Raw genomic sequence first — 17,614 nt, forward strand, 5'->3', positions numbered from 1 at the left:
AAAAATACATTGATAAATGAACAACCTACTTAAAGTGAAATTATTATTTTTCTTTTTTTTTTGTTCAGGTATTTTTAAGATATTTTTTTTTTTCTTTTTTTTTTGTTCTTGCTCTTGCTCTTGCACTTGCTCTTTTTTGTTGAAATTTTTTGTCGAGCTCTTTTGTTAAACTTTTTCGTTTCATCCTCTCTCGATGTGATAATACCCTCCACGATGATGCGTGAAAATTTTCTTTCTTCCTTTTTTTCAGAACTTTGCATATTTTTTTTTTTGTGTTTGTTAATTCGCATCGAGCAGCGGGGCTCTGCTTCAGAATGTTTGCTTTTTCCGCGCCGACGCAGTGATATATATTCATTTTACTATTATTTTTTTTTTTTTGTTTAAACTGAGCATTTCACCGTTGGTCTTTTTACCACTTAACATGCAACACACGGTGAAGTACTATTAGGGGAATGTCCATAAACAGATGGACACATGTTGTTCAGAAGCGGTTGGGCATATGTGGTACCGGTCGCAGGGGGAAAAATAAAAAGTTGTCCTACCTCTTTACACGCCGATTCCAACTACGCATCACTCTGTAGACGGCGAATATATTCGAAGAAGTTAAAAACAGAGAGATCGCTGAGGAACTGCTGAGAGTAGTAGTAGTTGGAGGCGAGTGCAGCTGCAAAAAGGGAACGTAGGTAGATGTAGGGAACCCTGTCGAAAATCTGATCAAAGGTTACCTTCTCAAGTAGAATGTTTGGAATGACATCCTTCAACACTTTCTGCATTAGCTTCCGATCCGTGCAAAGTGTATCGGAAGAGAGGATATCCTTTTTCAGTTCGCTGATTTTGTTCGAAAGAACGTTTGTCGCTTGGGAAATGGAGGTTTTGGTTCGTCTAGTCTCGCTCCAGAGGGATTCAAATTCCAACTCGCAGTAGTGTACGATCTTTTTCTGGATTTCCTTGACGTACTCCTTGTAAAAAGGGGACACGCTATCGTCCAGATTGTTGTTGGAGAGGATTTCCTTCTCTCCTTCTGTTTCTATCTCCTTCTTCTCATGTTGTGCATTCCTTCCCATCAACATGGAGCTCGTGAAGGACAGGGAATGGTTATTCTTTTGATTCAGGTTCATGAAGGTAAGTTCATTTTCATCCACAAGGAGGATATCACTATCGGGAGAGCACATCATTTCGATGAATTGCTGATCGGAGAGAACCAGTCCGGCTAGAACCTCCAAACTACTCGATATGACACCTCCCTTGTTGGTAGATGCATCTTTGAAGAGAATTACATTTTTCGCTTCCAATATTTTCCTCGCGTCGTCGGAGATAAATACATTTGCCCCTTCGACAATGTACTTGTAAATGCACCGTTCGTTAATAATAATACTGTTAACGTTAAACACGTTGATCGAGTGGGGTCTACCTCCACAGGGATTGAACAAGTCGCAAGCATTTAGTGGGTTCAGGAAAAAGCTGTTTCTGTATTCTAGGCCACTCTTAATAACTTTTCCTAGCACATCTACATTGTGATCTTCAATAGATATTTTGAACCCATCTTTAGAAAGATATTTCTCATTGTACAGGATACAGGACGTGCCTAGCTTTTTTCCTGGAGTGTTCCTTCTTTTAGCTAGCCGAATGAGTTCCTCCTTATCCAAGCCATTTTTGTCGTACAAAACTCCCGAACCGTCAATGATGGAGGTTATTTTCGTCTTCGATTGTAAAATGGCATTGCTTCCGAGATCGCCATCAGGGCCCCCAACGATAGATCTCCTTATAGTTTCTTCCTTCAGATTCAATTTTTCACATAACTTTCTTATATACGTTTCTATGCCAAGGGTTGTCATTCCATAATGGTCATGAGGAACTCCTCCATTTTTTCTCAGCTTTCCTGTAGAAAAGGTCTTCCAGAATTTGTAGCCCCTCTTTTTTGCGATTATACAAGCCCAGTCCATGAGCTGATCGGAACCCGTGTTTTCATCTGGGCCAAGGAAGATAAGATCTTCCTCATTCTGGAGGTTGGCACACAGGTATTTTTCTTCCTCTACTTCTGCGCGATTGTGTACTGGGATGCTGTCGCTATTTTTTCCGCACATGATCTTGTGGACCGCCTGTTCAGCCGTGCCGTTGGCGTAGGAAAAATTCTGTCTTGGAGTCAACATATCTGTGGTGACATCCCCCAAGGTGGAAGTGTTGTTGTAGTTCCTATCCATGCTGGAGTTAAGCGAAATACCGCCAAACAAGTCTCCATCCCTTCTTCCAAAACCATAATTGTCATCCCCTGTTCCATCAGTCAACAGATCCAAAATGGAATTCACATACGAGTAAAAGCACAAATTTTTAATATACTTTGTATTGGCAACATTACACACATCTGGATCTAGGAGGAGGATTCCTTTACTTCCTCCTTCTGGTATATCCTTGTTTTTGAAGTTTTGTGTGTAGGCGAGGTTATATGCTTCGTCGAAGAGGTTGTTATAATTGTGCATGTAGGAGTTCATGTTGTTCGATATAACTATTCTGATACCTCCTCTAGAGATCCTTGTGAACCTGATGTGGAAGCCAACAAAGTGAAGACCACATATCATGATGACGGAGTAGGGCTCAGCGTCGTATATAGAATCTTTGAGAAGTGCACCGTCAAAGGATACTGCGAAGCTGATTTTGTGCATGCGGAAAAAGTTCGTTTTTATTGCATGTTTCTCGAAAAGGTGGAAATACTGCAGAATCTTCTTATGTTGATTGTCTTCTATTTCGTCGATAATGTCTTTACTCGACTTGTACGGAGAGGCGTCGTCTGCGGGGTAGTATGAAGAATTGCTTGACGATGGGGTGGCAGGCTCCACTTCCCCCCCCTGCGGATTCATCTTCCTCTCAAAATTGGCAAACAAAAGTTTAATGGTCTTAACATTGCTAAGGGCACAACTCAGGATCTCCTCCTTGGTGTACTTGGAGCTCTTTAGTTTCTCCTTAATGATGTAGAAATCGTTCATAATGGCACTACTACTACTGCTGCTGTCGGTGTTGTTTCTTAGATGTAGTGCATGCTCGACATTTTTGTAACTGGAGAAAGAGTTAGTCGAGAAGAACGTGATGAACTTAATGATTAAGAAAATGTATGCCGATTCTTCTGCAGTGAATATACGCTTAACGGACAGCTGTATAAACTTAGAGTCGTTAAAAAGGCACAAGGTCTTTAGCGACTTTACAATCTTGTGAATTTTTCCCTCCAGGATTTGCAGCATTTTCTGGGCATCTTCCACTCCTTTCTTATTCTCCTCCGAATTGGTAATTACATTGACATTCAGTATAATTAGGAGGACTCCGTTTTTCAGTGGCTCCACATACTTGGAGTAGGAGAAGCATCTGTGCATATTTAAGCAGTCACCGATGAGGGAAAAAATGGAAGATATAACATTACTCCTCTTCACAGCAATGGTTAATGAGAAGGTGTTCATCGACGTCGTGTAGTAATACGTCTGTATGAATTGTCCCGTCAAGTCGTATAGAACTGCTTTGTTCAGCTCATGGTAAATTTTCTCCCTCTTGGTACCCTTAATGTAACTGTAAAAATTAACATCCATAAGTTTCTCAAGGTCAGTCTCATTTTCACTAATAATATCATCACTATAAGTTGGGAGTTCTAAAATGTACGTGCGTAAGGGTTCTTCGTACGTATGCTCTTTATCAAATACGGAGTGAACCGATCGGAAGCTTTTCATTCGATAACAATCCTTGGACATATCACTAAAGTGGAAATATTTTTCTTCTATTTTCTTCTCCATTTTGTAATTTAACCTGGTTTTGTAGTCATTTGCGAAGACCCTCGTTATTATGAATATCACGTTGTCGTGTTTTTCTTCAAATGTTGGGAAATACTTATCGCTCGAATACTGCTCGTTTATCTTGGCCGTTATGATGCACACCACTACTTTGCTTATAAGGTGTGGACTGGTTTCCTCAAAGTGCAGCCTGTTGAAGCCCAATTTGTTGAAGTAGAAATCCACACTATAATTTATCAGGTGGTCTGAGAACAAGTTGTAGCTCCTGAGCAACTCCTTCGTCTCCTCATACTTCTCCTTCCACGTGATGCTGTTGTTCGAGAACAATTCTCGTTCGAACTGCCCCTCGTCTTGGCCGCCTGGGCGGGCTAGCGGGCTGCGCACGTCCACGTCCATCTTTAGTGCGGAAAGGGGTTTGATTAATTTAGGGTTAACTTAGGGTGGATCACTTCTTCAACCGAGTGTGGTTTCCTCTGATGCAGGATACCCACTCTTGAAGGCTAGGGAAAAAACACGCACACCACTACACGTCGATGGGATCGCGTGCCGAACAGAAAAAAAAAAAAAAAAAAATAGGAATAACACTCAAGTGAAAGGGTTTTGTAGAGCGGGACAAATATTTTGCCACCTACTCATGGGAATACATATACCTATACATATACATAAATGTAATGTAATATGTACGTTATAACAAGTGTAGTTAAAATGCTGGATTTTTTTTTTTTTTTTTTTTTTTTTTTTTTTTTTTTGCTATTTTTGCCTGAACAGGTCAGGAAGTTTTAGGGAAAAAGTGAGCAACCACGCAGGTTTGCAGTTGTGCAAGCCAAAACAGCGTGAAAAAAAAAAAAAAAAAAAAAAAAAAATGCAGAAATAATATGACCAGCAAGGTCTCAAAAAAAAAAAAAAAAAAAATTTTATGCAAAAAAGGGGAAGTCGCAAAAATGGCAATAAAAGGGGGTCACAAGAGAAATGATACCCACAAAGGGTTTTCCAAAATGTTGCCAACTTGCAGTGTTAATGCGGTCAACACCGCTAATGCAGCCAAGAGGGTTATTAAGAAACTGCGCCCGTGGGGACTGTGTACTGTTCCGCTCCACGCATTTTTAAGATTGTGGAAAGTGTGTTAAGGGCTTAAAACATTATTATGGTAATTTTTCTATATGGTTATGTTCGCGGTGGGTCATTAAAACGCATGAGTAGAAGAAAAAGAAAAAACTACAAAAATAGTTAACCAAGTGTAGCAAAATGGGTCAAAGGTTGTAAAGCCATAAGTAAACTATACAGCTAACTGCGGCCAAGTGCAAACATGTCAAACATGGCAAACATGGCAAACTTGATACGAAATGTGGAAAAATAAAACGATGGGCAAATAATTATATGTTTATTTCTACAAAGAGGAAAGATGTAGGTCCCCCCCCCTTTTTTTTTTTTTTTTTTTTTTTTTTTTACCACCACGGTATAGTCCATATTTATGTTAGGATACCAACAACAAAATGATAAATACCGTCACCCCTTGTAATTGCTGAAAGCCTGCATGTAAATATTACATAGGGGAGCTGCACTGCTTAAAACCCTTTCCCCCCTTCTTTTGGTCTGCGGAACGGTGGCCATTTAGCTAGGCGGTTCGAAAAGGGGGGAGTTTCCAAAAAGGGGCAATATATTTTAAGCATGCACGGATCAGGCATTCTTTGCGTAGAAGGAGGGATTCTAACCCGCACGTGTTTCGTTTGTGCTACCTTCCTCGCCTCTTTATTTTTTAATGTGAATTTTATTGGATATTTTGCGTGGAAGGTAGAGGGCGAAAAGGAGGCCTGCACAGGGGTTCTCCTATCCAAGGTGAAAGGGGAATCTACAAATATATACGACGCGCATATGTTGCATGCGCGGCATGTGCCTATGTTTCCCCCCTTCGGAGCCGTCCCGCATGAGCTCTATGGAATGCGGGACTGCTGAAGAAAAAAAAAAAAAAAAAAAAAAAAAAAAAAATTTGTAGCCTCGCACATTAGCTACACGATCCGTCAGTCAGTGTTGTTATGAATAGGAAGGAGGGTACATTTATTAATTGTGCATATGGAGAATTAGGAATGAGGGACTATTTATACAGTTTGGTTTGGTTTATGAGAAAAAAAAAAAAAAAAAAAAAAAAAAAAAAAAAGTGGCCCATTTGGTGAGCTGATCACTTGGAGGTTAAAAAGGAAACAGTTTGTGTGATGATACATATGGGGGCTATATGCAACACGTGTGGGACGCATACGTGGATGAGTGCCTATCAAGTATGTGTGTGTGTGGAAGGATAATCCAGAGGGAAGGTATCCCCAACAAAGGGCTTCACCACAGGTTTATAGATACCGAGGCGCAGAAGAAGAGACAATATTTCGCGCCAAATGGGAGGTTAAAGTGGGTTGCAAAGAAGATACAAATGCTGCAAGCCAATCAGGGTATGCATTGGAAGGGAAGTTATCGTGTGCATAATGGAGGTGCCTTCTGGGATGTATTATGAATTATATTAGAAAAAGGAGTAACTGATGCAGTGCATCGTGGGAGTGAATTTAATTAAACGAGTCTGTTGAGGTAGGAAATGGTGATGCATATAACGATGATGCGTAATGGTGGCGCGTAATGGAGGCACGCAATGGTGGCACGCAATGGAGGCACATAATGGCGATAATCTTCGCGTTGCAACCCCGCTGCAGGTCACTACAACTTTCGTCTCTTCTTGGAGTGATAAAATAATGATACGTCTTTGTCATCCTCTATCGGAGCAGGATAAGCACAGCTACTTGAGGTTTTCATCAAATTCTGCTGAGGTAGATTACTCTTCATGTCACTCAACACGTTGTTGATTAGGTTGTTATTTGTTAAGTTGTATTTCATGATGCTGTAGGTGGCCTGTGTGCCCATGAGACTATTGCTAGGGTCTGTATCGTACACACCACTGTGCAGCCCCTCCACTTGGGGTTCTTGGTAGTTGTTCCTTTTGTTTCGGCCTTCCTCCGTGGGGCATATGTCATGGTTACTGCGGTTATTGTGATTGACAGTGTTCGGTGCGTTGGCGCAGGTAGAATTTCCCCAGTCCGCGAGGTAGCCAGTCACATTTTTCTGTCTGCCTATAATTTGTATCTCTTTATTTTGTTCTACGTTTGGCGGTCGTGCTACCCCAGGTGGGATGGATGTTCCTCTTCGGTGCTCAAATCCTCGCCTGGTAGATCCGTTTTCCATGATACCAGTGTGTGCAGCTCTGTCCTTAGCATCACTGCCAGTCCTCCCTCTCATCATCTGCCCACCATCACATATGCTATTTTTAGGTGGCCTCAAATTGTAGTTAGGATCCTTCCTTTTGCTTAGCTTGTTGTTTCTTCTTTCTGTAGTATCCTTGGTGTACTTCTCACCACCATTAAGGATAGATATCTGTGAACTATCAGTAGTGATGGTACTTGGAATGTAGTGTTCCTTGTCGGTTTTAAAAGAGGAGTTAGCAAGTTCGCTTATTATGGTGTTAATTTGTTTGGCTTGCTCTTTGCCCTCTCGTATGTGTTGACTACTCCGGATCAGCTGAAGTAACTTATCTAGGTCGTGATTGTTCCTCTTTGTATTGGTTTTTTCGGGGTAGGATTGCTTTTGTTGGTTTGTGTTACTGCCTATGTGGGTCGTCTCCTTTGCGTTGTTTCTTTTGGGTGCCCCCCGTGGGGGTGCACTAAGCTGGGTGCGCTCCGACGTGTTAATTTGTTCTTTGGAGTAGGAACCGTTAAAGGGATCACTGGCCGTGGTGGTGGCGGTGCCCTCAGTGGCAGTTGTGGCGGTGGTAGTAGCAGTAGCAGTAGCAGTGGTTGTTGCTGTGGTCACTCCACATCTTCCTCCCACATGCGCGAGCCTTCTTCTGCTTATCCTATCGTTGTGGTAACCCCCAAACAGTCCATTTCCACTTCGGCTTCTATATCTGCTTTCGCTGAGCAAGGAGTGTCTCTCTAAGTCGCTGTAGCTAGCTAGGTTTGTCCTAGATCTGATGGCCCCCTTGTCATCATACGGTTGACTGTGCACTCTGTCACTACGGTTGAATTGGTGTGTGGCTAACTCGTTGTAGGTGGCATCATTTGCCGCGGGTCCCCTCCTGCTGAGATACCTTCTGTCAATGTCATCACCCTCCATGTGATAATTATCTTCCCACTTTGGGCCCCTTTCCTTCTTCTCCTCGTACACGTAAAAGGGGAGAACACCACCCTGATCGTCTCTACTACTGTTCCTGGTTATAGCACTGGGGAGGCTACTCACATTTGGTAAACCTCTGTTTAGGCTTTTTCTTTTTCTCTTTTCATGAGAGGAGTTTCCTATCGGAGTAGAGATTTCATTTTTTTTTATCATTCCCTTCCCTTTACTCTGATTGCTTCTGATGATGCTTTCTTCCTTCTCGTTCGTGATCTTAGCATTTGTACTTAGTGCGTTCTTCCTGTTATGTTCACCATGGGTTGGTGGGGCTGTGCTGCATGCCGCATTGGAAGAATCGCCATCTGTAAAAACCTCCTCCTCCCCAACGTGGCAGTAGTCTTCAAATATCTCTTCATCCTGATACGATAAGGAAGCCACCCCCTTCGTTCTCCTTCTCGTGTTATAGGCCAAGTTGGTCCCACTCGCTGATCCGTGTTGCTCTTTTGGTGGGTTCCTCTTGGTGTGTATCGGCGGAGAGAAGAGGTTAGCTCCATGGGTGGTTTCCTCTAATTGTGCTTGTGCATCATCCAGGCCTTGAATTTCGTTGGGGTCCTCATCATCCTCCGTGTAATCCTCGCCTTGCCCCTTCTCCACGACCACCTCATCTGCTTCGCTTGCGCCATCTGCTTCACTTGCCCCATCTGCTTCATTTTTCACATTTAGCAGAATCGAAATGAGTTGCTCCTTCTCCGTCCGGCTAAGACTGTTGAGGATTCGAACCGACTCGACGCCTCCAAAGTGGTTGAGCAATAGCTGCTCATTCACGTGGTCCGGTGTATTTATGTAATTTTTTTTTTTTTTTTTTTTTTTCTCCTTTTCTAAAACACGACTATTGTAGCTGCAACTATGCTCTCCCTCCATTAGTTTGTCAATTATCTGTATCCTCTCATCCATATCCTTGTCTCTGCTCCTTTTTGTCATTCCATCATGGGGTAAAAATTTATTCTTCCTCTCGTTCTGTGCGTGAAGGAAGAGAGTTCCTTTGTAATCTCTTGGCTCTTCCTCATGGATCAGTGTTTGTTTCTTTATATAATTGGCTGATTCCTTCTGAGAGTGGGATCTCATACCTTGGTCCTGATTTTCCACGATTTGTTTCTTCCTTACGCTTTTATTGTGGGTCCTTTTGCTCCAGATGTATTCATCTGGATTGTCTTCCCTTTGCGAAGCGGCTGAGCTTTCCCCTCTTCGGTTGTCCTGAGTGGTCAACACGGTTGCCACTTTCGTGCCTGGAGGAATTGGAGGTATTTCCGAGGGCACTTCCCCCTGCTCCGTATATGGCTGGATATGTTCCTGCAACACTTGTGGCTTCTGCACGTGGCATATCCTTTCTGCGTTTTCACGTGTCGTGCCATTCCTCTGGTCCGCATCGACCCCACTCTGTTTCATCTTCTCCCTCCTCAGGTTCCCGTTCAAGATATGGTAATAATTTTCCAACAACTTGTTTCGAAACAATCTTCTATCTGTCCCATCTATAGAAGCATCATTTTCCTTTTCATCCGAACAGTTCAGGTTGTTCTTGTCTAGGTACATCTTGTATAGAACTTCAAGTTTATTATTGTGTGGGTCGTTCTTCTTTTTTTTTGGTTGATTCGTTTCTGCCACCTTTTCCACTGTCATGTGCATGTGCCCGTTTGGTGTGTCCTTGTGTGCTGTGCGTTTGCTAATTGCGTTTGTCTGCTTACTAACTATGTTTGTCTGTCTATTACCTATGTTTGTCTGTCTATTACCTATGTTTGTCTGCCTACTAACTGTATTCGTCTGCCTACTAACTGTATTCGTCTGGTCGGTGCACCCATTCCTACCAAAGCGTTCGTTATTTTGCTCCCCTTCTATATCTACTTGATTCTCCTTATGGGCAACCTTCACAGGGTAATTCATCATGCCACCCACTCGTTCTTGTTCTTCCTTGCAGAGTTCTTTCTGGAAGGAATCTCCCTCAGCGTTCACCCAGTTTGTCTTCTGCTCCTCCCCTCCCCTCATCATCCATCCGTCAGGTGTATACCCCACCCCTGTGCTGTCCATTATTCTCCGCTTGGATTGTCTGAACTCTTTGAAGTAATTTGAAAGGAGATGTAGCATGAGATTACAATTAATATTTTCTACATTGTGTATAATCCCTGTTGAGTTGACATCCTTCATCTGTTGCATCTGTCTTTGTCTTTCTTGCTCTCTTGATTCTGCATCATCACGATTTCTTAATCCCTTTAGATCTTCACGGGACGAGTCCTCCCTTCTCATACCTCTGTATGAATGTGTTGTACTGGTCTCATTATTCCGTTGAATTTGATCCTCCAATTCCTTAGAGTTCTTATCGACATGCACGTTTCTGTCTCTGGGTTCGTAGAACTCATCGTCTTGGAGGATGTCAAAAATTCCTTGTTCGTACATTACCCTTAAGGAAGCTGAATCTTCCCCGTTGAGAAAAGAATCGCTTTGTCTACTTCCCAAGTTGAAGTGGTTCTTTACTTCTTTGTCTCCTCCGGTGGAGGAATCATTTCGTAGGTTGTTTTGCGTATCCTTTGTGACTTCATCCTGATTGGCTATGTTAACGCGGTTGGCTTGATGGCGCTGTTTGCCCATGGAGGAGTACTCATTTGTATCGTCTGGGTAAGTATGGAGTTGTTCTGAAAACCCCTGTTCAACAACTCCATCGTATCGACCTTCCATAGGTAAGATGGTGTCCGAGTAACAGTGAGATCCTACCCCATGCAGAATTGACATCTTATGTAACCCATTCAACATCAGTACATCTCTGTTTAAGTAGCTTAACCCGAGAAGGCCTGTATCTAATCCTCCTAAAACTTCTTCTGGGTTGGTCCCATTCCTGAAGGGTAGTTCACGAAGTAAAGAACTTAACGGATCCGAAAAAGGGAATGCTTTGGTGTATTTTTTCTTTACATACATAAATAGATTTTCGTTAATGTAGTTGAGGTTTCTAGGATAGGAGGATAGATCTATTTGAGCTGACCTATGGTCATTTTTGTCTCTGTAATGCTTCATTAGCTTGCTTATGTTTGCATGTACGTTGTCGGTTAGTTCTTCTATCGGTGGGTACTTGGAATTGCTCCTATTGTTGTTTGTGGGGTTGCACAAACCGTCTGTGTAATGGAACGGGGATTGGTTGTCGGATGGAGCATCGTTCATTCTACTAGATTGGTTTGTTCCCTCCCCAAAGGGGGGGTAGTACCCATGGAGAGGAAGCAGGAAGGAGTTTTGATCCATGTTGTCGTCCCTTCTGCCGCTTCTCTCATCCTCCCCCGCACCCAGATCCACCCCCAGCGAGTAGCCATCACCACTATCTCTATCTCTATGTCTATGTCTATCTCTATGTCTATCTCTATGTCTATGTCTATCTCTATCTCTGATCAAGCGAAGGAAGTTCTCACTTCCCTCGTCCTCATAATAGTTATGATAAATTCCATGCATGTACTGGTGTTTGTAGCAGTAGAGGATCTCATGTCTACTGGTCTTGCTAAAGTTTGGCCACGACAAGTAGTTATTCGCACAGTTCACATGGAGAAAATTGTGGCAATTTTTTAAACTGCACTTTAGGGAGGGGAAGTTAAGTAGGCAAATAGAACACCTGTTGTAGAAAAGGAAGTTGAAAAGTACAGTGAGGTTGAAGTATCTGTTTCCATAGACATGATTATATGTGTAGTTATTAAAGTAGAAGCAATCCTTATGGCAGGTGTACTTAAGATAAGAACCATTTTTATGTTTTAGCTTGATTACTCCAATAAAAAGTCTACTTAATGTTTGTTTTTCGTTACACAGTATGCATCGAACGTTCTGGAACCATGCGTTGTATTCTTTTTTTTCCAACCCGATAACTTCATCGTCGTATACGTAGAGGAAGTAATTGGAGTCGATGTCCTTGATGGTGATTTCTTTGGTGCCCTTAGCTTCTCCGTATGTTGGATAATGTATGTGTCGGTTGTTGCCTCCCTGAGGGGATGGTACAAAATTGTCGTTACACGGGTTGGCGAGACTACCTTTTCCAATGGTACACGTGCTGTTACGCATAGTGATACCACCACTGTCCACGGTGATGGTGCACCTCCCGCTAGGCACTTCCACCTCCCCGGAAGTCTCTCTACTATAGAAGTACTTGACTAATTTATTTTTGTAAATGGATTTATTAATTTTCTCGATGATCCTGTAGGCTTCTCTTTTTCCACTGAGGAAGGAACGAACGAGTGGACTGCACCCACTGTTATATGTGTGTTCACCCGCAAACAACAATCTGTTGTTAACTGGGAACGACAATATATCTTTGTCTATCTGTAGAGTCCTCCTTCCAATAAATGAATTTAATCCACGAGAAAAACTATTTCCCTCCCAGTCGTAGTAGTATATCTTGTCTATTTTAATCCCAGGTAGTAGATTCTTTAGAAAAAACTTGCAGTCATTGATAATTATTTTTCTGCATAACTGTCTAATATTATTCCTATATTTTTTTTTCAGGTATAGGGCTATTACTGGGTGTGCACTGTAGAAAACCATGTGGTTGTATTTGTCCGTTCCGATGTAACTGTTATAGGTGGATCGATACTTTTCTCCTTTGATGAGGTGCTCCATCTTAAGGCACTCCATAAGGTTGTTTTCATCTACACGGTGGTAGACATAGCTGCTCTTATGCACCCTTGCACTGATGGGGATTTTCTCGTAGTGTACATCTTCTTCAATCCTCCTTGATACCTCCTCGATTTGCATCCCCTCGTTGTAATTCTCTGCTTGTAGATGGTCCTCCTTCCTCTCCACCATGGAGTGAAACTCCCCTTGTCCATTTTTATCTTCCCTTGAATTTGATACCTCCGTGGAGAGGGAGATATCCATCGGTGTGTTGTTCGCAAGGTGTGCCTGGCTAGGGGTGTATGAGTTACTACTCCCCTGATCTGGTGTAAAGGAAGGGCATTCAAAGATTTCATCCCTGTTGAACACTTCATTATGAATGCCTCTTTTTTTGGTGTTATCTTCCCTTTTCCCTTTCTTGCAGTTAAAAAAAACATTCACATTTTGAGTGCTCTCTACAATTCTCTCCTTCAACGTTATAATAATTTTGCTATTTTTGGTAACTCCTAATCTTCTAATACTGTTTACTTTCCATTGGGGCAGTTTAGGAATGAATTCGATCAGTCCCGTGCTCTCCTGATGGGGTAGGTTCCTTACAGATGTGTTGGGATGGTCCTTTGGGTTTCCATGTGGCTTTCCGCCTGGATCCCCTTTACGATCTCTTTTCCCATTTCCTTTAGCGTGTCGTTTTTTTTCTTCCTTTGGATCTACTTTGTTCATTGCCGTTGTTCCGAGATCCCCAGTAATATACTCTCCATACTTTTCCATCCATTGTTGACTTAAATTATTGGGGAGAGTGAATCGTTCAGGATTCCCTTCCTTACACTTGATACGACTCCCATGGTTGAAGATGTGCGTGTTTTTCCCATCAGACAAAGCACCCTGCCTGTTGGAGGTATGCAAACTCTCCTCTTGGGTTTTTCGTATGGAGTGCCCATGTGGAGTATGGTCTTGATCCAGTTTGCTACAAGAGGTTGCACAGAAAAAATCACATGGTTTATCCACCTCGCAAACGTTAAGATTGTTACTGTTGGTTTCGGAGGAGCACCTGGCTATGCTCGCGCAGCCCTCGCCACTGAAATAAACTACTCCGTTGTTGCTTGAACCTTTGAGTCTGCAGGTGCTTCTGTTCTCATTCGTGGTGATATCTATGTTATTGATGAGGTAGTCGCTCGATGTAGATGCGTTCTGGTTATGGTTTACCCCACAAGGGGGTGCACTGTGTGATTCTGAGGGAGGGTGGAATAACAGAGCATCTCGACATGGAATCAGCCCATTGTCCCCACCAGGGGGGGGCCAGTTCGGATGATCTTCCCTCTCAGGTTCGTTTAATTGCGCCTGTGTGGGGTTGTTCTCTTGGTGTGGAGTAGCACAGGTAGCGGAATGCTGGTCAGTGTTGCAAGATTGCCCCAAATGGGGTATCTCTCCAATGAACTTTAATTTTCGCATTTTTGAAGTGCACCCATGATGGTGGATTCTCCCCTTCTTCCTGCGATGGAAGAATCTGACGCTGTCCTTGAGAACTCCGATGGGAACGGTCACGATGCAATAGTCGTACAGTCTATTGTCCACGTGATTGGTAAAGCCAACTTTTATGTTACCGTTGTAGGAGTATATTTTATTCACAATTTTATTTTTTTTTATGATTACGTTTTTTTTCAATTTTTTAAAAATTTCTGTGAGCTCAAAATTGCAACAGATTGTCTGCAGTACATCAAGAAAACTGAGGTTGTAGAAGAGGTACTGAATGGATAGGGAGTCTAAGTCAATTCCAGCAATCGCTTCGATAAAGGAAATATACAGTTGTACATACAAACTTTTTGGATTTCTTTCTCGTCTCATTTTAGCGACTTCTGTTCTAATGGCTTCCCCCAGGGACATAGAGAGGAGGGCGTTCTTATCCTTCAAATTGTTAAAAAAAGTGGAATTGAAAATCTGATCATAGTGGAACCTTAGTTTGTAAAGAACCTTGAAGAATTCGCTTCTCATTTCGTGCTTATATATTTTTTTCCCATTAAAGTATACGTAATGTTTGTATAAGTGCCTGTTCACATCCTTGTGGTATATGTTTTTTTTGAGGCAGAAATTTATGAGGGGGTTATTTCGACTGACTAAGAGATCCATCTCGCCTAGGTAGTTTTTTTTTCCATTGGATGAGTAGAAAAATTTTCCACCGATTCTATTCCTTGCTTCATACACAGTTACATCAACGTTATGGTTGAGTAGTACATATGCAGCTGCTAGTCCAGACAAACCCGCTCCGATAATTACCACCTTTACTTTCTTATTTACATTCACAATTGTATCTATATGATAAATAATGTCGTTGTAATTTTTTTTTTTTTTATTTCCATCGTGCGTTTTCTTCAAACGTAAGATGTTTTCCTTCTTGTAGAGGAAGATGTTGGAGTTCTTTCTATCACAAATGTCCACTTGTTCACTGTAGGTACAGGAATTTTTGGAGCTACTAGCTTCGTAGTGGTCTGAATACCCTCCGAGGCTACAGGGGTGTGTATTCCTTTGTTCCTTCCTAGGGTTGAATTCACCTGTCTGGTTCTCCTCACCTATCGTGTCAACCGTGTTATCTATTCTGTTCATATTTTTTTTTTTTTTTTTTTTTTTCTTCTTCTTCCTTCTCTTAGTCTTCTTGGTCTTCCCGCCATTGTGGTCGGATAAGCCCTCCAGGGCACCTCCATCTGATGGTACAAACACACCTTCTTGAAAAATTCCAACCTGATTTCCCTGACCAGTTTGGCTATACTCTACACCTCCTTTCACGGTATGGAGGAGGTCCATTTTGTTATTCCAATGGGGGGTCTTGTTAACCTCATAAGGGTTGTACATCCTTGCCTCCGCTTGGCCCTTCCGATCTCGCTTATCGCTACTTCCGTAGCTGAACGGGTTTGAATTGTTTGGATAGAAGAAGCTGAAGTCTTCTTCAAAAACGTTGTAAATGGAGGACTCGTTATCGTTTGACGTGGATGAGCTCACAATTATTTTCTTCCTATGGCGGGTGCGCTTTGGCATTTGTGCCTGCACCTTTGCCCTTGTGTACATGGCTCGGTTTGACTTGAAGCTGCTACTGCCTTGGGAATCACGCGCGGGGTGGCCACCCCGGCTTCTTCCGCTTCGATCACTTTGGCTACTCTGGTCGCTCCGGTCATTTTGGCTACTTTGATCGCCCTGGTCATTTTGGCTACTTTGATCGCCCTGGTCATTTTGGCTACTTTGATCGCCCTGGTCACGATGGTCACTCTGGTCCGTCTGGTCGCTTTCATCATTTGCGCGTCCATCCCTTTGATGGTTCCCTCCATTTCTGCTTCTTCCTCCATCGCCTCTCCCATCTGCACCGTGGCCCTTCTCCTCGTTTTCCTTCCTCTCCTGTTGGCGATCATCCCGGGGGGAGTCACCACACGCCGAGCCATCTCGCGCGCCACTTTCCCTTTCGTTGACCCTATCGTTGGTCGTACCGTTTGTCATCACGTTGATCTTCACGTTGGTCGTACTGTTCGCGCCACTGCCCCCTCTGTCGATGCATTTTATCGAAGGTGCTACATCCCCCGCGCAGTCTCCTTTACAGTGGACACTATTGTGCGTACATTGGGGGGAAGCCTCCCAGTGGTGCCTTTTCCTTCCTCTTGTTTTCTGTAGCTTCACCACAGAAACATCTTTTATTGCCATGCTGTGGATTCTTCCTCTCTGATCCATCTGCTTGGCCAGTTGTATTATAGGGTTTACAAATATGGAGTTTACAAATGGAACGACATTCATCTTCGTGTGTTCCGCTCCGCTTTCGCGTTTAACGCATCTGTGGATGAGAGAGACAAGATCGAGTGATTCTCCTTTTCCACGAAGGGCTCGGGCCCTTTTCTTCTTTTTCTTTTTCCTTCTTGATCCATCCTTCGGGTCATTCATTAAATACGCACCAAATGGGTTCCTCCCTCGCAGCCCCATTTTATATATATCACTTTTCCCCCTTTTAATCTTCCCGACACTATATTTGTACCCCACCGGGGTTAATAACTTCCGACATCCTCTGTACAGCGTTTTCCGCTTTCTCGTCTCTCTCTCTTGGTATTGTATCCTTCCCCTTTCCTTTATATCCCCCACGTGTATAGTATAATCCCTTTTTGTATACTTGATGAATTTTTTCCTGGCAACATTCAGGAGGGAGTGAGTTGTTGAGGGTGCCACATGACCCCCTGGACTCTCATCCCGTCCTTCTGCTGTATCGTCCATTTTTGGCGTGAAAACAGAAATGGGAGAAAAAAAAAAAAAAAAAAAAAAAAAAAAAGACGAATCTGGGGTAATGGACTAAATTTGCGTTAACTCAAAAATTATCAGTAAACACATTTGCGTATGATGAAGCAAAAATGTCAATGCTTTTGGTTAACTTGATATGGTTAGGAAAGCGGTAGGGGATAAGTGAAAGGTCCTATATCATCTTCCTTCCTGCTTGTCACCGTATGGGAGTGTTCTTAAGCTTAAATGCTTTTCTTTTTTTTTTCTTTTTTTTCAAAATTTTACTTATCCTTGGAATGCAATTGGATAAATGTCTTCTCAAATGAATAACTTTTAATTATCCCTTTTTTTTTTTAAAATAACAAAAATAGAGAATCGTCTTCTGAACAGTCAACTTCCTGGACATGAGTGTTGATGCGTGCCGTGTGGAAGAAACACTTAGACTAGATTGCTAATGTAATTGTCTATTCAGTTGGTATGTAGTAAGTGGGGTTTAGGTGAAGGTACGCTAGGGGGTGCGTTTTCCTTAGCCGATGTGATAACATCGGATGCAAATTTAATTACGCTGCGGATTATTCTGACAAGGGAAAAGGTATGGGGCCAAAAAAAAAAAAAAAAAAAAAAAAAAAAAAAAAGAACTGGCATGAACGGGAAGGGGTCTATTCACAGTTATCGTGCTGAGCATATCACAGTAAATACTGACCAGTATACCCCCATGAGAAAAATTTTCCCTTTTCCTTATTCATGTAATTATCAAACTGGTCGTGCGAGTAGGTACATATACGTGCATACGCATGGGGGGGGGGACTCTACACGAAGGTTTCTTG

The 17,614-nt window shown here is 42.5% G+C and overlaps 2 protein-coding genes across 2 annotated transcripts; both read right to left on the bottom strand.

The window, feature by feature from the left end:
- Window positions 1-563: 563 nt before the first annotated feature.
- Window positions 564-4,166, bottom strand: PKNH_0116900 (glutamate dehydrogenase, putative; the record flags this gene model as incomplete). Its single annotated transcript, XM_002257623.1, has 1 exon — window positions 564-4,166. The coding sequence occupies one exon, from the start codon at window positions 4,164-4,166 to the stop codon at window positions 564-566; it is 3,603 nt and encodes a 1,200-aa protein (XP_002257659.1).
- Window positions 4,167-6,467: 2,301 nt separating this feature from the next.
- Window positions 6,468-16,784, bottom strand: PKNH_0117000 (lysine-specific histone demethylase, putative; the record flags this gene model as incomplete). The annotated part of the gene is made up of 1 exon (XM_002257624.1): window positions 6,468-16,784. One exon carries the CDS (start codon window positions 16,782-16,784, stop codon window positions 6,468-6,470), a length of 10,317 nt encoding a protein of 3,438 aa, XP_002257660.1.
- Between the last annotated feature and the right edge of the window lie 830 nt (window positions 16,785-17,614).

This window comes from Plasmodium knowlesi (assembly GCF_000006355.2).
Source record: "Plasmodium knowlesi strain H genome assembly, chromosome: 1".
In the NCBI taxonomy this organism is placed as follows: domain Eukaryota; phylum Apicomplexa; class Aconoidasida; order Haemosporida; family Plasmodiidae; genus Plasmodium; species Plasmodium knowlesi.